Source organism: Parus major, chromosome 2, assembly GCF_001522545.3.
Source record: "Parus major isolate Abel chromosome 2, Parus_major1.1, whole genome shotgun sequence".
NCBI lineage: Eukaryota > Metazoa > Chordata > Aves > Passeriformes > Paridae > Parus > Parus major.
In genome coordinates this window covers 64,642,045-64,665,029 of record NC_031769.1, presented here as the reverse complement: position 1 = coordinate 64,665,029, position 22,985 = coordinate 64,642,045, and the positions used below count along the sequence as shown (strand labels likewise).

Below are 22,985 nucleotides of genomic sequence, written 5' to 3'. Positions count from 1 at the left end.
ATTGTTAAGGGCAACTTTTAGTGTATTTCTCACTAAAAAGATTTTCCAGTACCAATATTTGAATGGTACATAAAATAATCCTAACTTAAGGCTAAATCAACAAAAGATTAAAGGCATGTTAAAGCCTAAAAAGATTAAATTCTGCTTGTCGCTGCCTGCAGCCTATATGAACTCTTTATGCATTAAAGCCTTCCAGGGGCCTCAAATCGTCTTTGAGAACACAGAATAGTTTGGTTTGGAAGGGACCTTCAAAGGTCACCTGGTCCAACCCTTTGCAATGAGCAGGAACACCTGCAATTATATCAGGTGCCTTAGAGTCCCGTCCAACATAACCCCGAATGTTTCCAGGGATGTGGAATCAACTGCATCTCTGGGCAGCTGTTCCACTGGTTTGCCACTCTTGTAACAGTTAATCCCTTATACCCAACCTAAATCTATCCTCTTTTAGTTTGAAACCATTACCCCATCACAACAGCCCCTGATAAAGAGTTAGTCCATGTTTCTTGCAGACCCCGTTATGTAGCGGACTTCTGCACAGATCTGCTCGCATTAATGCTTGCTGCTACGGAACTGCATTTAATGGAGTTTATAAGCAGACTCTGAACAAGTGAGAGAGCATCTACCACAGCTGTCCATGTTCATGCAAAATGCTGACAAGGAGGTAGCAAGCAGTGTAGCAACACTTCCAGCATATCTGCAGATCAGGTGCTGCACTAGAGCAGCAAACAGCCTTGCAAGATCTAAATGCAGAAAATAAAAAGCAATTTTGAACTCCTTCTGTATTGACAGTATCAAGTGCATCTATAGGTGTCTTGCATTTGCTCTCAGAGTCCCACACTCTTGTTTTGCACTGAGCAGCTGTTACCAAATGAAGGTGTCTCTCTTCTCATGGGATTGTGGTCAAAGGTACTCCCTGTTCAGCCAGAACCACACTATCAGGTGTTTTCAGCATGGCTTTGCCAGCTCCAGCAGTTACTGTAGCCAACTCAGAGATACTAGTTTTAAGCATATTTATTAACAATTTTTAAACAAGAGAGAAAGTGGAAGACAGACAAAGACAGCAAAATTAAAGATCACAGAGTGACTGAGGTTGGAAGGTGCCTTTGGACATCATATGGTCTATCCTCCCCTGCTCAAAGCAAAGGCACCCACAGCCAGCTGCTCAGGACCATATCCAGTTTTTGTATGTATCAGTGATGGAGATTTATCAACTTCTCTGCGCAATCCGTGCCACTGCTCAATCACCTGCATAGTAAGGAAGTATTTCCTCCATTCAGAAGGAACCTGTGTTTCAGTGTGTGCCCAGTGCTTCACTGGGCTCACAGAAAAAAGCCTGGCTCCCCCATCTTTGTGCCCTCCCTTCATGGCACAATTGATGGAATTCCCCCCAGCCTTCTCTTCTCCAGGATGAAAAATCCTAGCTCTCTCAGCCTTTCCTCGCAGGAGAGATGGTCGAGTCCTTCATCATCTTCGTGTCATTTTGCCCATTTCCCTCTTGTGCTGGAGAGCCCAAAAGTGGGCACAGCACTACAGGATGAAAATTACAAAGTAAAACTTTACACTTAAAACATAAGTAATAGAAAAAAAAAAAAGAAAAAAAAAAAGAGGAAGCATGAAACTGAGAAATCTAACAAAGAAAACATTGAAATAACCTAAAGAAAAGCAATACATTACTAACACACCTCAAAAAACCAGCACAATAGCACAGTCCAGGTGTAGAGAAGTGTTAAGTCAGCTTTGTATTCTGACTATTTGTGCATGAATGTTCTTTATTGCAATAGTCTTTGCTTCTCTACAAGCAAAGTGATACAGACCTGACAAGGCATCACGATGCTTAATTCCTCATGTGATGACAATTCCTCACAGTTTTCCCATGGCAGCAGCTTTTGACTAGTAGCAAGGTGAACAAGTCACCTTAAAGTGAAGGATATTATGTTTTTCCTGAAACTGCTACTGTGTCTGGCTTGCTTCCACAGCGGCGCTCACAGAAAACAGAACAAATCAACAAGAAAATAACATTGCAAACAAGCTGCAAATAAAATGCAGAAAAGCTATTTTATGGCTGTCTTATTCTCCCTTTAAATTACACTTGTACAGAACAAGGAACAGAAATGACTTAACATCTCTAATGCTGGGGGTAAAAGAAAACTGGGCTTATATTGGTACCATTTAATATAAAATACAGATGGGCTCTGCTGGACTTGGGGCACAGAATAACTGAGGGTATTAACATCTATTCCTTGCTCATCACAGGCTTACCAAGGCAACTTTGGGCAAGATACCATTTATGCTACATCTCTGAAATGGAGATAGGGCTTTTCTGCCTTATAGGCAAGACTGAAATTAATCTCTATAAACTGTCTGAACAGTCAGGAGTTTTATATTAAATATTAAAATTAATATAAAGGCTTTTAAACAGGTAAAATGTAAAAGAAAACCCCTTCCACTAATAAATTCTGAGCTATTAACTAAACCATATATAAAATCCCTCCATAAAAAAGTATTAATCCATTTAATTATTTCCTTAACTTGTGAAGTTTACTTATTATTTCCTGCCCTCCAGAGTATAGATGCAATTTTATACCTCTTTTCAGAACAGTAAACAACTCAAAAAGTTTCCATGATTGAACAAGCAGCAGTCAAACGTGAGAGGAGCTTGTTTGTGCCTGGAAGCATGGGAGGCAGAAAGAAAAGAAACAATTAAGACACCAGGTTAGTGAGGAAGGCACTTATTAAAGAAAAAAAAGAGGACTTTAAATAATTTATTTCCTCTTCCTCTCGTTCTCACAGGCAGGAAAGGGAGAAGAGAGATTTTCTTGGAAGATGGAATGAGGTCAAGGAGTTAACTCACATGTGCACTCATCAAGACCTTTCTAAAAATAATAAGTATGAAAGATATTTTCATGGAGAAAATAGGATTTAAAATAATCATCCAGATGGTTATAAATGATATGATAGAAAATCTGGAATGTGACCAACTCCAAAAGGGTGATGTAAGCCCTTAAATGCAGGAATACAAACCTTAAACAATCCACAGTGCATAAACAGAGCATGCTGAAAAAGGAGTTCACATCCAAAAGCAAGACAAGTAGGAATGACGTAAAGCCCAAGCTTAGCTTAAAATGTTTGGTAAGTTCAAAGCACAGGAGTGGTAAAACAAGATTTAAAAAAAAAAACAAACAGTTTAATGCAGGATCAGGAAACACTGTAGGTTTGGAGGGCAGGGCACACACAGGTACCTGTGTAATTAGTTCTGATGATACTGATGTACTGAAATACAGAAGCAATCCACTGCACATTCAATTACTTCATTACTGAAGTGTGCCAGACAAATGCAAAAATGTAATATGAAAGCAACTGCAAACACATGCTGATTTAGGAAAACAGAGCTCCCTCAGCTTTCCAAAACTGAAGCAGAAGCAGGTATCACAGAGGTAGATTCCTGACATCAAAGATGATCCTGGTCAAACTTAAATTTTACTGAGAACTTCAATGCTGTTATAACTGATTTCTACATCATAGATTATTTTTATATATATATATATATATATATATATAAGAAAAAGATGTGTAGCACAAGAATAAGAAGCAACTAATTCACATTATATTTAGACAACAAATTTTCTGGTGAGAGAATTGAATGTTTTTTGTCTATAGTTTGACCATGCCTACTGTAGAAGCCCAGGAGACAGTAAGTATAAAATGCAATAGTTAGTATGACCAACCTTCAACATTGGGAGGGGTTAACCAATGGGTTAACATCCCATTATAAGTGCTCTTACACAAAAAATAAATAATTTACAGCCAATTTGTGGGCAAGCCCTTATTCATATTTCATAGACAACACAAAACCAACACACATATTACAGTACAGAAGACTCAATCCCAAAATTTTGTAGTAAGAACACCTGCAGCTTTGTAAGGTTTTCTAAACTTGCATGCATTATGAAGCTTATTAAAAAAACCCCACAACCCCACAAAGAGCAGTTCACTGAAATTAAGGTTTTCTTAATGAAGGCATGAAACTGCACAGACCATGATGTGTGGCAAATTACTCTCACTTGTGTGTGCATTTTCTTTAACACACATATTGTTGATTGGCAAGTACTAGACTCACACCTATGAAAATAAAGAGCTGACTCTTAAATCTATGCTATTAACAAAAAACCTACAATATCCATTTGTATATAAAAATAATTTTAAGGTACATCAGTAAAACAAAACATACACTTCTACAGTTAAGAAAATTTTTAAAAAAATAAATCAAAACTTCCCCTAACAATAGCTCATTAACTCAGTCCTGTATACAATAAAGAATAAATTAAAAGGTGAATTATTGTGATTACTATTCTCTCCAAATAGAGAGACAATAGAGACAAAGCTGGATTATATCAACAGTTTTGAAACATACATACTACATTTGAATTCTAGTCAGAAATGTGAGTTCTCATCTATTTAAATAAAACAGATGCCAAATGAAATATATTTACTATGACTTTCTGCATATATTGTAGTTTTCACATAATTTCTTTTCCTGAAGGTTAATAAAGTTTCTCAACAGGCAGAGTTTACAGATGGCAGAACTAGGACTGTAAAGTTATCAAAACCTCGCTGGAAAGACAAACTTAATTTAGTGAAAAGAATGCAAGGGAATGTAAGAGTTGATAAATATTACAGGGAAAGAAGTGTATCAATCCCCTTGACTTGATCAAATGCTCTCTTACACCAAATTTGAAATTGGAATGCTTTATCATATTTTACCATAAAATTTTAGCTGCAACATGAAAATGGACAGCCATGGCAGGCCATCTGTCTCTTTCAAGGTGTATCTGTTCACCAAATTCTCACCTCTCTACCTCATCCAGGATACAACTGATCATGCAGCAGCTGGGAATTTAAAAGCCAAAATTGTCCCATGCAATAAATTCTCCCAACCTGGCAACAGTTGGTTTGTATGCTGAGAGGCTTTGCTGACACCCCAGAGAAGTGTCAGCACTGGGAACAGTGCAGTTATGTCAGCACAGCTCTTCTCTTGTTCATCCCATCATGCTCAGACGCTGTTATTCCGTGCTCTATTCCATAACACACTTAATATGGCAGATGTGAGCTACCAAATTAATAAGAAAATTTTTTAAGGCACATTTTGTGTCTGTGCTTTGATTACAAACTCCTTTGAACAGCAACTCTTCTTAAGTGTCTGAAAAACATTCTGTACATCTTGAATATTTTCATCAGCTAGTATTTTTGACAGAAGGTCATCCTGTGAGATATTTAAATTCCTTGTATGTTCTTTCTGACCATATATTTCTATTATCCAATTAATTTTAGTCTAAGTTGAAAGAACACACACCAAGATGCATCTAAGGAACACAACAAAAAAACCATGACCACATAAGAACAATGATTTATAAGATGATTAGTATTTTTAAAGTGCTATTGATAAATATATAAAATGAAAGAGATGGCAAGCTATTCAAAAGCAAGTTGACTGTGAAAGAAAGAGATAAATGGACTTAGTCTTCCTAAATTCACAATGAAAAAGACAGACTGGTAGCACATTGTCTCCTCCTGTCACTGAAGAAAGAAAATTGTAATCTGTACCCTAATCCTCTTAACTTCATCAGAAGACCACACAGACTAACACAATACATATTCCAATCACATTAGCTGATGCTGTTATTATTTAGTCCAATATTGAAATTGAAGAATTTTGATTTAATGATAAAAATTTAAGGACATCTCCCATGTCTCTTTATACCACTATGATAGAGAGGGTCATAAGCTGCTAAAAATTCTGTATTTCACCACAGATTAAGCATATAACAGTTTCTTACACCACTGTTTCAATCTCACCCCATTCAGCCCTAAAAGCCCATTTTCCCCTAGCAAAAGCATGAGTGTTGACTGCACAAACTCAGACTCAGTTTTGTTACTTGCAAGCAATACCCAAAAAGAGTAACACTAGGATTTCCATAAAAATTTCAATTATTACAATAAATATCAAGTTCTGTGATGATCTAAACAATAACTTAAAAAAACCCCAACATTTTTATTTAAAATGTGTAAGAGTGACAACATACTGTATTCTAAATTTTCCACCTTTAAATTCACAATTTGGTCAATCAGTTGGTGATTAATACAGTATTACATTTAAATTACCCCACCTAGACAATTAACACAGAACCATTAATCTCAGATCAGCCAAGTGGCCAATATTATTAAAATGCCCAAACTAGTCTTCTACTGTGTCCCACTTGAGTGCAGCTTCTCAGCAGTTTGCCAGGAGCTGCTGTCCTTCATTGCCGATAAAACCATCTGACAGTGGCCTACGACACCATTTGTGATGAATTCAAGTGCTCTGAAGAAAGGGCTCACAAAAGTGTGCACTTATAGAAATCTGCAAGCAGACAATATGCCTTCAGCTCCTTTGGTTTCAATAACATTCCCTTTGGAAAGTGAATCAGTTGAAGACTTTTCCAATAAAATAGCAAGTCAAAGTCTAGACAAGGCATGAACCACTGTCTATACAGTTTGTGACAACGTCCTTGATTTTCTTTCTTCCACACTTTTTTTCCAAAGACCAAGCAGTGAAGGCAGTTTGATTTTTTCCATATTCTTACTGTAAACATTAAGAAATATACCAAGGACAACCAGTAAGCCTGACCACACGTACCTAGAGGGGAGGCAGAGGAGGGGAAAAAGGTTACCATTAGCACTTTATCTGTAGCAATTACATACCAATATTTGTGGATTAAACAAACCTTACATTAAGAAGAGTTGAAGAAAAGACCCCAAGAATCAGTGGGTTCTGAGACAGAATTTCCCTGAATCTTTATTATTATTATCCTTCCACCCTTCTCTTTTCCTGTCCTGGCTGGAGAGCTTATTAAAATGCATTTATAAGTTAAATAATAACTAAACAGTATCTGTTCTTTCTCACGTGAATAAAACAGTCCTGAAGGGTTTTAGTATGTTTTTCCTTCCTATGGTTATGAGAGCTATACTGTCTGTTACTGGTCCAAAACATTTTCTCACTCAATGCCTTATATCCATACTTCCCAAAGTAGGCACATTTTTGTTTCAGCTCTCCATTCTTTTAAGCCTCAATATTTTAGCTGAGGTACATTCCATTTGGGATTTGCATGCAAGCTTTTTTCTTAAATCAATTTGTATACAGAAATAAAATAGCATTTTATGTTGTTTCAAACTTGAAGCAATTAAAATCAAAGTGGCAACTTAGCTGCATTTTTCAATGTAAGCTCTTTCTTAAAATTTAAAACAAGGGAATAAACCCAAGCTCAAACATTTGGCAATTTAATGTATCAAGATAACACAGTTATTTAAAAGGGCTAGTTAAGAATTCAAATCTGAGCTCATAAAAGCAGGAACAATACCATAATGGAGAAAATCCCTTCCTTTAGCCAAAATTTCCACTAAGAGAAAGTACCCAAATAATTTATTATGTATCATAGGTTTTTCTTAAATTTTCTTTGTTGTCTTCCAAACCTTTAGAAAAATGTAAACTCTTTTCTCTAGCATGATTAGCATCAACAAGCCAGTCAATATTTACAGTAGATCACCAACATTTGTAGAAGATATGAAAAGACAAGCACTGAACCCTGAATATGATTAATTAGTGTTGTTATATTTCCACGATGAAGAACATAATTTTTTTTATAAAATACTTTGCAATCCACTAAAAGCTATGAATACTTACTGTAACGTGAATGGCTTTGCAAAGAACAAAAAAGAAAGCACAATGGTCATTGCTTTTCTTCCTGTTGTTACTGCAGAGGAAAACAAGCATTAACCTATTTAAGAATTCAGTTACAACAAAAGAACATAACAAAGGCTTAGCAGGTAACCTCATAAAATGTCTCACTAAAATGATGATCACACCCTTGGTGCAAACACAGACTGCAGATGCGCCAGTGCAGAGCAAAACAGCACTGGAACCATGTGATTTTTGTAAACAACTGTGTCTGTAGTGCCATCTCTTCACACTACCTTCAGCAAGGAAATTTCCAGAAAAAGACTTACGATTTAATACCTTCATGCTAATCAATCCACAGTCTCTGAGAGCACCATGCAAGTAACTGATGATATAAACTCATCTGTTAAAGCTTGGATGTAGACCAAAGACCAAAGGTTAAATATCTTGCCATTTCCACCTCGTGTTATTATAACTCCATGGTGTTTGGGGCTCTATTTGCGCTCTTTTTGGGCTCTATGAGTGGTATGGGATGATCCTCTCATCATTCTTCTGAAGTTACAAAAAATTTACCTAACATTGCAGGGAATTACAGTTTTGTTTAGAAGCCTAAGAGACCAAGGATGTCTGACTTCAATGACTGCATTAGGAAGTTTTCCTCAAAACCACTAAGAGACATTCTTCTGCATGTGATCTGTTCACTAAAAAGAATCAAAGTAGTAAGAAAGTGGAGAACACAATCCTGTTTCCAAAATAGAGACAAATTCTTTGGTTGTTGTGAAATAAACTATAGCTCCAACAATTATTTGAACTATTTCAATGCTCTCTGCAATGAACAAGGATAAAGGATTACTAGGAAATTGTGTACCAGGAAATCTAGGTAGTTTATTGCTGAAACAAAATCAATAAATGAGCAGAAGTTGTAGAAGATGTTTAAAAACAAAGTAAGAATGCAGCCAGGCACACAACTTTAGCTATGGAGGCTATGGGCCCGAGATGGTGTTATTCTATATGATGGCACAGGGCTCTCACTTGAGAAAGACCCCAATACATGGTTTAGTAGGTCTGCACCTAAAGAATATATTTTTTTATTATCAGAAAATATTTTGCTTACCATGAAGTTCCTTTTACAATACCATACTGGAAGGTCATGTTTGTGTAACTACATCCAAATTAGTCTTACACTTGTCTTTGCAACACACTGGCAAAAGGAACCAATGACTACTGATGTATTTTCACAGAGTGCTGGCTAGAAAAACAAGTTCCATTCTTCCCAACTCTACCCCATAAACAAATATTCACTTAAGAGTGTTTTATAGAAGAAACAGCCTTCACTACTGCTTCATCTGCCCCAACTTCAACTTTTTAGTAATAATATTCTTTTTACATTTTGAGAAATTTATGCACATCAAATAAAATGATTTTCTATTTCATGAAAAATTAAAGGAGAATGAAAAAGAAAATTGAGTTTTAATTAGAAAACAGTTTACAGATGAATAATTTAAAAAATGGTTAAATTACTTCAGTTTTTCTAATTACAATTATTTCTGTTCTTTCAAATCAGTTATTAATTAAAATATTTATGTAACCATTTCCTTCTAAATTAAGTGCCTTTTCTTCTTTTTCCCAATTAAGTCTGATAATTTCTCATTCTGCTAATAGAAATACAATTTTCATTAAACTCTTTCACCCCACTCCCCTCAAGAAGGGGGAGGGTGGATGGGGGAGGTAGGAGGGACAGTAATGAATGTGGTGTTCTTCCAAGGCACAATAAACATTTTCATATTGCTACAGGCAAGACAGAAAGGGCTGAAGTGTTAGGATTGTCAAGGTCAGGTATAAGAAAACCTGGGAAAGGTTTACTATTCTAGGGCATTTTTAAACTTTTTATTTTTTAATACAGTGAGACTTTTTTTTTTAAAAGAGGTATTTTAATGCAGGAAACAACCGTCTCCTCTGGGTCAATTTCCAGACAGGAGAGCTACTGAACTTGGTTAAAAGCAAATATGAAGCTGATATGCTGCAGAGGAAATAACTGATAGGAAATCAGAGCATGCAACCCTCAGGTCAGAGAACAATGATGTATTTTCCCCTCCACTACTGTGAATGAAGTAGATCATCAACTGACAGAAAGCAGGGTGGTCTTTTAGGGGAAGAAGAAAGGAAAGTAGCTACATGACATTTTGCTACACCTTCCCCCCCACCAGGCCCTTGTGATTAAAGTTTGTTCTTTCATGTGCTTAGAAACAATGTCACTGCCTACTATGGCTTTCTAGAACATCCTTACTTTCCCTTTTACATTTTAAATGATGCACATCTTTTTGTTTCTGTATTTTCCTATGAAGACAGCCTGAGACACTTGGGATTGTTCAACCTGGAGAAAAGAAGGCTCTGGGGAGACCATATAGCACCTCACAGTACCTGAAGTGGGCCTTCATGAGAGCTGGAGAGGAACTCTTTACAAGGGCAGGTAGTGACGGGACAAGGGAGAATGGCTTTAAACTGAAAGAGGGTTGCTTTAGATTAGATACTAGGAAGAAACTCTTTACTGTCAGAGTGGTGAGACACAAATTGTCCAGAGAAACTGTGTCTGCCTTATCCCTGAAAGTGTTCAAAGCCAGGTTGGATGGGGCTTTTGAGCAAACTGGTCTAGTGGAAAATGTCCCTGTGCATAGCAGGGGAGTTGGAACTAGATGGTCTTTGAAGTTCATTCCAACACAAGTGATTCTGTGATTCAGTTTCAACATCTCCATTTAGAAGAGTGTTTGTTTCTGCACTAAACATAGCACAGACTATATGCAAAAGTTTACTTAACAGGCTCTTCATGGTTTAAACTGTGTCACAAAAAGAATCAGGAAGCTCTCAAATACATTCTACCATGTGAAGATCTATGCTACACAAATCAGTCAGCATAAAGAACAGAAAAAAGGCAGAGTAAGAACAATTCTCAAAAGCTCTGTCCTAAACAATAGAATAGGATTACTTTGTTTTTATACAAAGGCAGTAAAAATATAATTTGTTCATACCTGTTACAGCGAGAAGGGCACCAAAGATTTTAATCAAAGCTAGAACAAAGGATATGCCAAAATACCCAGTCAGGGAGAAAAGGAATGCATAACCATAAGTCTGAACTGGATGCTGCAACAATAAAAAAAGCCGGTTAGGAAAATGTAAAACAAACCCTGAGGTATTGCAAAATGACATAAAACTACAGACTTTAATCAACTGCTTGAGCAATAATAAGCTGTTCAACAATGCATTCATGCAAAAATCCTTATTTAATTTTAGTTAAATAATGGAAAAATAATAATGAAATTATAAGCTCATAAGTCTGGTCCTGTGATTTTGTTGCTTTTTAAAACATTACCGTATCTTATACATCAAAGACTGGAAAAACTTGCTTACTGTATGAATTATACAAGTAATACAAATATTAACCTGTTTACATGATGAAAACAAAACTTTAGAGAGAGAAGTGATGAGATTTTCAAAATCATACAGAGCAAGGTTTTCCAGTGAGGTTCTTCAAAGAAAAAGGGAAATCTTTACACCTACCTTTGAGCAAAATGTTACTGCAGGGCTTAATCCACTAGTGCATGTTAATCCAAATAAAATATACACAAAACCTATTGAATAGGAATACAAAACCTAGAATAGTGTAAGAAAAAATAATTACTAGGTGATACTATTCAAAAGGACAAAATCAAATGCTTTCAGATGCTTGGCCCTATTAATATGCTCAGCTTCTCAGAGCTGAATTTGAAGCATTTGGTGACACCTTTACTAGCATTTGCATAAAATTGTTGATGTACAGTGAAAAGTCAACAGTAAGTGTTAGACATATTCTTCCTACCTACAACAACATAAAAGAAGTCTGGAAAGCTAGTCAGTTAATAATATCCTGAGGTCAGTGTCAACCACGGTAAATCCTCCAAGTTCAGGATTCCACAGCCTAAATAAAACTTCCCACAACTATGCAATTTAATAGTCTGAAGAACACATTACACATACATCATTTTCTGCTACTTATCCAGCAGAGTGAAGATCTGTATTACATTAAATGTGCAAAGGGTAGCACAAAATCACCATGGACTGCCAGAAGAGTCATGTAAGTTTCATCTCTGTCACTTTAGTTCACATGCATGGCACACATGCATGATGGTTATGGCATACAAGATTTTCAAATATGACCAGCTCAGTGCTCAGAACACTCAGGAAACAGGTAAGCTCTCTATTTTGTCTGCACCCTTGCTCAATTCATAGCTGCACTGAGCAACAAAACAACCTTCATCTATCCTTTCCCACGCAGAGTCAACAGAAGTAGAAACTGGAACTGTCCATTGATCCATTGATCCATTGATCCATCCATCCATCCATCCATCCATCCATCCATCCCTCCATCGGGAGACATTCAGCTGTTTGGACATTTAGTAGCCTTTTCTTGTGAAAAAGGGAATGAGTTAACGGAACTATTCTACACAATACTGCCTTGGACATCCTGATCTACTGCGCTTTCAAAACTCCATGTCTGGTTATAATATCTCAGTTTTTGGGAAAAGTCTATTAAAAACTGATAGCAATTCCAGGAGACAACAGAACACTTATCATTGCTCTAGAATAAAGAAGGATGAATACACATTTAAAGAGCAGACCCGCTTTCAAACACTTAAAAACCGATGACCTAATCCTCAGAGCTTTTACTTGTCACTGTTTATACACACAAAAGTCAGTCCCTAGTTCATCACTTGCCTCTGCATGCAGCTTGTCTCCCTAAGTACCCAAGGACTTCACTTTTCATAACCAGGAATAAACACCACATTTCTCTTTCCTTGTTAGGCAGTGTAATATATGTCACTTCCACCTTCCAGAACAGTGGTTACTATTTCAGCCACAAGACATCTTTCCCCTTCTCACAGTTGCTTAAATTCAGGGCAATTTCCAAATTTGACAGAATAAGAGAGACTCTGTGGATAACAGGATCCTTTATTTTTTGATTTTCTTTCCAGTTCACTGTCCATTACATGATTGCAAATTCAGATTCAATTTTTCCTCACAGTCTCAAATATATAAAATTATTGCCAAAATTCTGCTTGAACTTCTGCACCAAATTCTCTGAACAAAATCCTGAAGCGGAATGTCTAAACCATAAACAAACAAAACCTTTATGCTCTAAACCAGTACACTCATCCTCTGCAAGGAGTATACAGTATGAGGACCAACATTTGTCAGACTAATGCAGAATAAAAAGCTAAGTCCTGGAGACAGCAGGAGTTTTGTAGGTAAGGCAGCAACAACTGTCACACACAAAGTGGGCAAGGAAACAGCTACAGATTGCACTTTAGTTCGGATTTTGGAAATGACAGCTATAGAAACCTGCACTAGTTCCTCATTAGCTAAATCTCTGCCCCCAGCAGCAGTCAACAGAAAGTCAACTAAGAAAAAGTACAAGAATAAAAACAAGAATACAGTGACACTTTAAGGTATATAGTCTTCCACTTTCCAGAAACTTGTAGCTCAAACTTCTTGAGTCTTCCTAAATTATTTCTAGCTTTAAACAAAGGTTCCTTCTAACTTTTTCTCTATTTATGAAGCTATTCTCATGCAAAACTAGATTTTTTCTAGTTAAATGCCAAATACATGCCAAATACAGAAAATAAATTTTAGTAACTTTTTATCTGTCGCATATTCATATCATGTCTTTTATAGTAAAAAAAAATTACTGGTATTTACTAAACTTTAAGAGAAAAATACACCAAATTCAAATAAGTTTTGTCTTAAAAGAAAAATAACCTCAGACCATATGGACAGAAAATCCACATTCCAAATAAGTATATTAAAAATAGTGAGCAAGACATTTTCAAAATTATGTATTTCACTGAATCAGGAACAAAAATATTCACCCAGAGTTTTAAAGATTTCAAAAGATTTTTAAAAAACTGCCTCCCAAGTGCTACCACACTCTAGAATATGAAGTATAGCATGTAAGAAAAGCAACATGTTCCATGTAACACATGCTCAACTATACCAGAAGAGCAGTGTGTATTTTTCAGAGATTAAGTGCATGATCATACCAAAAACACTACATTGATCTCAGGCCTGCAGGGTAGCAAAGGAACTGTTGATATAAATGAGTGCTTCTGTAGCTGCAGTATACATTTGAAGTTGTACACAGAAAGCAGCACCCTTGAAAGGTTAAAAAATGAAATACAAAAATCAGCAGAAGTCCTTAGACAAACAGAAAACCCCAAGAACAGCACACCAAGAGCTTTTCCTTTCATAAGCAGGAGAAAAGTCCCATGCTTTGTCAATGTAGGCCTTGCCTATGATAAAATGTTATTTTAAAATTGCAAATAGGGTATTTACCATTTCTGAATTAGAACCATTGTGCAACTTCATAGCTTTTTCCTGTACATTTCCTATAACTGCATCTGCACAGAGGGCAAGGGATATTAGGACCACACCTATTAAAACAAACAAACAAAAACCTCTTCAGAATATTCATAAGCAAAATTGTGGCAAAAAGTCCAAGGAACATAAAAATAATTACCACCCCTCCCCTCTAACATATTCTAACCATCAGCAAAAATATTTAATGACACATTTACAAAGCAGTGCCTACCTCCACTCTCCCTCCACCAATTAACCCCTGAGCACTGTGTGTGTCTCTAAGCTTGATGTGAACATCTGGACATTGCTATAAAGAAGACAGCTGTAGTTTTTATAGGAACAGGAGTGACAGAGTATCAGTTGCAGTTAGTTAATGAAGATAAATAACCAGAGAAAATACTTTCTTTGAGTAGTTAATCCCATATTATTTTTTTTCCTGACAAAGGCAAATAAAAATGTTAGATGTAAAGGTAAAACAAATGCAAGAGGACTCACTGTAGAAATCTTTCATTACTGAAACATTAATTTTTTAAAAAACCTACTGTTCAGGGATGGTTTGAGGTTACCATTTATGCTCACAATGAAGTCACTACACAGTCACTACTGTAATCATTCTTCTGATAACAAAAAACTGATAACTCTAGTCATGTCAGTCACAGCTCATTTCCCAACCTACAAACTTTCATGACTGTTGTATTTAATGATGGACACAGGTTGAAATACCACTTTTCCTAAGTATACAACACTACAGAAGATACTCATCATCAAAATGCAAATCAAAACCTGCTCTAGTTTTGGCTCCTTAAAGGATTGTGTCAGGGAAGAAACTAGAAAACTAGAAACAAGCAGTGTTTTACTTTCTTAATCCTATGTTCTTATAGTCAGAGGTGGAAGATTTAACATTTTTAAGGCCCATGAAGTTTTGGGTGGTATTTTCTTGGCAAGAACTTCTAAACCAGTGTTTTTGTTTGGAAACCATTTCCTTACCATGGCTAGACTTCCCAAGTCTCTTCATCATTCAAAATTATCAGGCAGTGGAAAAGACATGGTAACATGAATAATATTAGTAATGCCAAAAATATAGATATCTCATCAGCATGGATTCATTCTCTGGTCCAAAGATACAATAACAGCTCCAGCTCAGCAATTTCACTCTGTAAAGTGATGGATGCATGACTCCATGGGCATTATCCATCATGATTGATGTTCCAGCTATGCTTAATGGCCCAGGCACACCACTGGACAAACGCATGGTTCAGCACTGGATTGAGATGGAAAGGTTACCTGGAACCTGAAGCATCAGTGCACATGGAGAGTGCATGTGGGGACAAGAAAAATGTTATTCTTTTGCCCATTACACAGTTTGGAGTGTGAGAATTGTTCCACTCATTGAAGCAGTGCTGAGCAGAAGCAGCAGCAGCAGCAAAGCCATGGATGAGACCAGCAGTGTTGTATTGGATGTAAAGTGTGAGTAAAAACAATTGGAAAAACTGGACCTAAATTAGTTCTGAAAGAAATCTGCATGGAGACAGTTCAACACAAATCATCGGAATGAACTCAGGAATTTAGTTATCCTTTGTCATTTGAGAAAGAAATTCAACTAAATTTTTAAACCTAAGCAGGTGAAAATTCTTGCTTTGCTTCTGATTTTAGACAGGATTAAAAGGTTAAAATGTGAGAACACCTAAAAACTACAGCAGATCTGACTGAGATCATCAATTAATATAAAGTAAATGTTTCTGAAATGGAAAAATACTTAAAGATTTAACTAGAAAAGACAATCTTCTAAAGTTTTAAAATGTTCCAACTGAATTTTTGAATATTTATATATTTTATATATTTATAAAATATATAAATAGATATATATTAATTTTTTTAACATTCATTCTAATATATATGTACTGGGGTAAGTCTTTCTTGCAAATACATGAGACATTTCAACCAAAAGGGCACAGTTACAGTTTGAATAAAGGTCTTTTCTGCAACAGTTCTGCTAGAACAAATCTACAATGAAACTTGCATTTCAGAAGGATATCTGAAGGCACTCTAGCAATAACTCTGAACTTCTATGCAATGTTTATTGCAGAAAGAAACAAGCATTTTCTTAAACTCTAAAATATAATATGTCTTTACCTGTCAAGTTGAAGTTTGGTGCAACTGTGCTGTCAGCTAAAGTAAACCATATTAATCCAAGGCTCATACAGAGGGCAGCAGACACGTCTACAATATTATAACGTTTTCCTACAAAATAAAAAATACAAAGCAAGAATGGACTGTTAACACTATCAGAATTCCATGTTTATCCTGTTTAATAGACTAGAAGACAAAGGAAACATTGTTCCAATGTCATTCTTCTACTTAAACAGAAGACTCAATGCTCTGGTCTTTCACAAACGGACTTAGTTTCCTCTACAACAGAAATTCCCACCACAGGGGAGGACCCTAATGGGGAATATCTGATTCTTGTGACCAGCTTTGGTTTGATTCCACAGTTACAGCACCGACACAAAGCACATCCTCCCTGACAAAGCATTCTCTTAGCAACTTCAGGACAGCTTAGATGTTTCTTAATACTTTTCCCTCATACAAGACATTTTGGCTGCCTTTACTGATCAGAAAGAAGTCATTTCCAAACACTAACAGACAACTTTGGTACTCTGAGAGCCCTACATTATCTTATAGTTTGGGAGAGATGGGTTGTGGAGGAGAATGGAAAAAGAAAGTAAGGGCATTAAAAAGCAGGTGGTAGATGATCTTGCTCCAAATAACATTCTTTGCTCAGAAGCTGAACTATGAACACAAGCTTCCAAGGGAACTTTGCTGAATTTTTTTAATAATATTAAAAAAACCAGCTTCTGAGACTACAACACTATTACAACACAAAAAAAAAATAATTCACAGAGCTATAGGGAAATACCAGTCACTTTGCATTAAAATGATAAAAAATTACTCTTAATAAAAGGTAAATACTGTGTAGGCATGTACATATGTAAAGTTGAAATCTGAAAATTCAGCTGTTTTTCAACTGGAAGGCCAGAATAACCTCCAGAAACAGAAATAAAGCGTTCTAGAATTTGTTCCATAATACTTGTCCATGTGAAGTTTTACTGACTAAATTTTTGTGTATTGAACACAAACTTTTATAACATACTTAAGTCTCCCAAATCCAGAGACACTGATGTATATTTATTCACATAACTATAACCTTTATCGGTTTTTCTCCATATTCCATTTTCTTGGAATATACACTATGACCAGAACTAGCCAAAGACATGAAAAATCAGGTGTATTTCTGATTAAACATTCAATTCAAAATTTAGGAATTGTTATTTTCAAACAAGAGTAGGGATTTTCTTCACAATTCATGGTTGGATTTTTTTTCCATTTCAATATTGAAATTATTTAATTTATGAAGTGATTTATTTTAGAAAACAAACTTACACTTCTTAAAATTAAGAAAGCTTGGTAAAAATGAAGTTTTGCAAGTGACCTGTAGAATGTTTTCCCCCACATTCTCTGTTGATCTAATTATATTTGTACATTTTTTTTTGAAAGATGCTTCAGGATTTCTCCTGTTCCCTCCTAAAGGAAAAATTCTACCAGCAGAATTAAAAAAAGCACAGGATTCCATCTATGACTGCCTCCCAAAGAAACAATTTTTTAAAAATCACCATAGATTAACACTTACCTTGTATAAAAACCCCACCTATCATAACTGGAATCAGCTTACAGCACTTGAAGATGACTTGAGTAGGGTAATTTAGATATCCTAAAGAGGTATTTGACAAACCCATAGTTCCCACTGTCAAAAATGCAATTATCATGTAGGTTTTGCCAGGAATTCTACAAAATATAAACATACAAATCTTGGCATTACAGACTCATCTAGTGGAGATTTAGCTCAGGAAATTCAGGTAAATAAATATTTTTGTAATACAACCTCAATGTATTTCTCACTGAATTTCACTCAATAGTAATTTAAAAATGCACATAATAAATGTCTGCCTTCATATTTCATTTCTTTCAATTACTGCAAATAAAAAGCACAAATACAAGACAATAAAAACTTTATGAAGTATTCACGCAGTAATTCTTTAACTGCCTTCTGAGAAGGTATGTTATTTACACAAGAATCAAGACAAAGGTTTCAGGTTATTTGTCAAAAGAAAAACACAATATTGATATACTGAGATAACCTGGATCTTAATTCTGTCACAGGTCACAGTGACAATTTAGTTGGTGGAGTTTTCATGTGAAACTTGATATTTTCAAAACGAAGAAAGTTGAAAAAAGTACCATTGTTTATGAAACTCAACGAAACTAAGAGAGCAGTGATTCAGGTACCATGAACAGAGGGGTTCGTTGAACATTTTCAGACATTTGGTTCACAATTTGATGAAATTATCACCTCATAACAGATGATCCAACAGTTACTTTTGTGCTCACTTTGTGATTTTTTTACAGTTATTGCTGTGCATATGTTCAGCCATTTTTCATGCATATTCAGAACCACTCCAAGAACATAAGGAGCTGTCTTGCTGCAACCCTGTAACTCATTATGTGATGTACACACACTCTGAGGCATGCACGAAAAACTTAAAATTGAAGAAATATATATTTCTATATATATTAGATATAGGTTATAGAAAATAAAATATATTTCAGATCTACATTTCCAACACAACTTAGTTGTAGAGTCATGCTCTGTAAGCATTATTAACTGCTAATAAAACCCCATAAATGCTAGTAACCTAAAAGGAAACTGTGTCATATTATCTGATGTATCTCAAAAAGTCAGATAATTTGAAATATAAGCTGTCAGTGTTTAAAATAAAAGGAATAATTTATCAAAGTTATGTTGTTTGGTTAAAAAAATAATTTTATAATCTAAAACCAGTATATGCAAACTCATCCAGTGCTGACTGCAGGTAAGGAAAACTAGTTATGTTCAGCTAGAATATAAGGCAACTTTAAAATTCAAGTATGCCATGATAGCCTGTACTCAAATTTCCAGAGTGCCTAAATAAACACTTTGCAGAGGCATGGATAGGAGGCTGCAGAATGGCTATACTGAGTCAGAAAATATCCCATTTCCATGGGATTCAAGACACCAAAAATCTCCTTGGTCAACTGCAGTGAAAACAAAGAACAGTCTTGTGGCAGAGCATTATGAGTGCTGTCTTAAATGAAAACTAAACACTTCAGCACATCCTTTGAAGCAAACCCACTCAGCCACACAGCAAGCAGAAAGCAGACCTCTGACACTCTCCAAGATGCAGAGCATATTAGAGGAACCTCTTGGTGAGGAGATGCCAGTATTTGAGGAAAACATATTCACTGACAGATGGCTTCAAGTGCTGTGAAGTGCATTGGCTCTATTCTAGATGTGATAATCCCAAGCAACACATACATGAGTCAGTCTCTATCAGCCACCTGAAGGATACAGTATGTTCTGTAAGTGGGACAGTGACAGCAGAGTCAACAAAACTGCTTACAGGTCTGAAATCCAAGTGGTTGCTTCTAAAATATTCTCTAAAATTATCTGACAAATTCACTTTCTTTTATCTACAGAACTGCTAGAAACGCCTCACCGTACTCACATTCAAAAAATATAAGTTAAATTTACCATAAGTATTGAACACTTTTAATTTCATGGACAGTGGGTAAAATGCTTGGAAAAACACATACCTTCTTCTTTTGTCCTGAACCAACTGCAATTCTATTAGTCCAAAAATGGAATAAAATCCAAATTGCACTAAAGTGAGGTACCAACCAAAAGGTTTAAAACCTTCCACTGAAAATATCAATTCCTATAAAAACAAAAACCCACCAAAGTCACGTACATATTAAATGGACAAAGAAATCAACAGACCTTTTTCCTTCATGTACATGCAAATCTAGCCTTTGCAGATGCTGGTTATTAACTAGATTTATCTGCCATACGTAAATTGCAAAGTATTGAAAAAGAAAAGACAATTTAGGTTCTCCAAAATGAAACAAGAAAATTTACTGCTGTAAATACACTAAAATTAATGGATCAATTAATTAGGGGAATACATTTGATCCATTAGCAATTATCTCATATTACAGATGGCTTCCTACCTGTTTTTTTGCTGTTTTTTGGTTCATTTACTTCAGTAGATTATTTTTACTCAGATTTTATAAATATCTCAGGATAAATTTAATACAAATTTTCTCTAACAAACATGCTTACTAACAATTTTCAGCTCCTAGGAAAGCACACTGAATATTCTGAGTGCCTACATTAAATAGCTCTTGTGAACTCATAAATTTGTATGCTGTAGGAATATTTTAAACCAGAGAAATTTGTTACTGAAAAATAACATACACTGCATAAAGACTTATGTATATCTTACATGTATCAGTTATAAAAACAACAGGCTACCTAATACTTGCCTTTTTGAGATTCTACTTTTAATTACTGATCATGTTTAAGAGAACTTGTTTTGAAGTAACTTTATGTCAACAAACTTCTCAGCTACTTTTGAAAACTGCATTAGAAACTTGATTTTTAACTATCAAGTTTTTTAATCACTGCTTTACTGAGAATACTCAGTGAATTTGAAAATAATTTAAAAAGGGGAACAGAAATGTAGCTGCTCAAGATAAGAGAGAATAGATTAGCAGAATGGTAAATGTTTAACTAAAATGGCATAAACATTATGCTTCTTTTTAACAAACTACCACAGTACATGTTTTAGCTCTGTTCTGATAGCAGAGAGAAAAATGACTGTAAGTGTACAGTACTCATGGAACTTAGGGAGATCTAAAGGTTTCAGCATCATTGAAGACTTTGGTGTATCTTGCAAACAGAAGTAAAAGATTGAATTATGAAAGTGCATGCAATCTAAACTTTACAGGCACATGAACCATAATAGAAACTTAGATTATATATTACTTGCTTTTCTTGAATACTGAAAGGCTGACTTTGTAATAAATATCTACTTTAAACATCTATACATATTAAAGTACATACTATATTATTATGCTATTGAAAAAGAAAAGGGGTAGGAGGAATTGGCCTAAGACACAAGTTCATAATATTTACCTGTAAATATCCATAGATTAGATAAAACATAAAAACTCCAGAAACACAGATGAAGAATTGAGTAGGTTTGCTAAATTTGCTGAGATTTATGCCAAGAACTACTACATCATCTACTGATTTGATATGAGGAGACATAGCTTGAGATTTGGAAGGTACACTGATGGAAATGTATTTTCTTGATGAAGTGAATTTCAGATCCATGGTTCCTGGTTCGCTGCATTCGGGGCTATTGTTGTCTTCTGCCTGCTTTTCTCCTTCTGTGTGTTTTCTGTCTGAAAGCTGAAAGAAATGCTAAATTAGATAGGATATAACATACAGCCTTCCAACAACAACAGTAAATGAATGTGACATTTATAAGGAAAATGTAAATGTTTCGGAGTTTTGTTGACTTGTTTTTATTCACAAATTTTACTTATCTTTTCTGATGTCCAAAGTTAACATCAGTTACCTTTGTTAACACCAAAGTTAACACCAGAGGCCATCAAAGCTTTATGAAAGCAGTTTTGCTTCATTCTTGCACTCGACATAGCAAACAAACCAACCAATCAACCCCAAAATATCAGCAACAGAAAACCTGTTGAGTTTCTCAACAGCTCTAACTGGTCCTATCATGTACTCACGGGAGTGACTGCTTGGGAGAGAAGTGATCTCCATGACCAACTGTCAGTGAAAGAACTGATATTGAAGCACTGTGGTTCTGCCTCCTTTCCTTCAACTTCTCAGCAAAAGTCCAAGGCAAGTCCACAATATGGGAAACCTGGCTAAAAACTACAGATTTGAGCCTATGACCAGCCACAAGCATGGAAGTAGAAGAAGTTTACCCCTCATCCTCTATCATTAGCGGCTCAAGAGTCCAAATACTGGGAATTCTAGTGATTGATGAGAGAGCTTGCACAGCATCAAGGCCTCTTCTCTTTCTTCCTCTGCCCACCCCTGCAGTGAACATCCCGAGGTTTGGACAGCAGGCTGGGAGGGGGTACAATCTGACAGATGACCTGAACTAACCAGAGATATTCCATAAAGTGCCATGGCCAGCATGGACAAAAAGTGAGAGGAGGGGGTTCAGGGAGGCCAGCCAGCTTTTGCTCAGGAACTGGCTGGACATTGATCTACCTGTGGGAGGAGTAATCATCTTTACATCACTGGTTTTGGTTTGCTTCTCTTTTTCCATTTTTTTTTGTCCAGTTCTTAAAAAATATTTATCTCAACCCATATATTTTTTTTTTACTCTTCCTTTCCTCTCACCCCAACCCTCTGGGGGTAGTGAGGAATGTGAGCAAGTGGCTTTGTAGTGCTGAGCTGCCTACTGGCATTAAATCACACAATTAACATAATCTTTGATTTTCAACTATTCCTATTAAAAATATTTCCTCAGGAACACCATCAGATTTTACAGTCTCTCCACTTAATTCTTTTGCAGATTACCGGGTCTGTCATGAAAGCAGTAAGAAATACTTATCACTCCAGACACACCCACGACCATCCATAAAACTATGATACATGGTAATTCTTTCTCTACATCCTTCAGGAAAATTATGTAACCACTAAAGAAACTGTAAATGTATGTATGCACTTGAAACAGTCTCCACAAACTAATTTCATTAGCAACAGTGACAGAACTCTTCTGAAATTCACTGTGACTTCTCAAACTGATATTTTTCCAAGTATGAAAACGGTTATTCCTACTCCTCTCATCAGCATCAATCCCTCAAGCAATTAATTCACATCTTGAACAAACATACAGCAAAAATCTGTTTTATTAAGAGTTGAGAGCTGTCCTAATTTGTGTAAAATACCAATTTCCTTTTCTTTCTCCTC

The 22,985-nt window shown here is 35.7% G+C and overlaps 1 protein-coding gene across 2 annotated transcripts; it reads right to left on the bottom strand.

Annotated features, from left to right (window-relative positions):
- Positions 1-996: 996 nt before the first annotated feature.
- SLC35B3 (solute carrier family 35 member B3) lies at positions 997-21,466 on the bottom strand. Of its 2 annotated transcripts, XM_033512082.1 has the most exons (9): positions 21,168-21,466; positions 19,787-19,908; positions 17,787-17,941; positions 16,232-16,339; positions 14,075-14,172; positions 11,267-11,359; positions 10,738-10,849; positions 7,718-7,787; positions 997-6,673 (listed from the first exon to the last, which is right to left on the bottom strand). In XM_033512082.1, the coding sequence occupies exons 1-9, from the start codon at positions 21,366-21,368 to the stop codon at positions 6,523-6,525; spliced, it is 1,110 nt and encodes a 369-aa protein (XP_033367973.1). In that variant the 5' UTR covers positions 21,369-21,466; the 3' UTR covers positions 997-6,522. The 2 variants fall into 2 exon arrangements, with proteins under 2 accessions (XP_033367973.1, XP_033367974.1); XM_033512083.1 differs by lacking the exon at positions 11,267-11,359.
- Between the last annotated feature and the right edge of the window lie 1,519 nt (positions 21,467-22,985).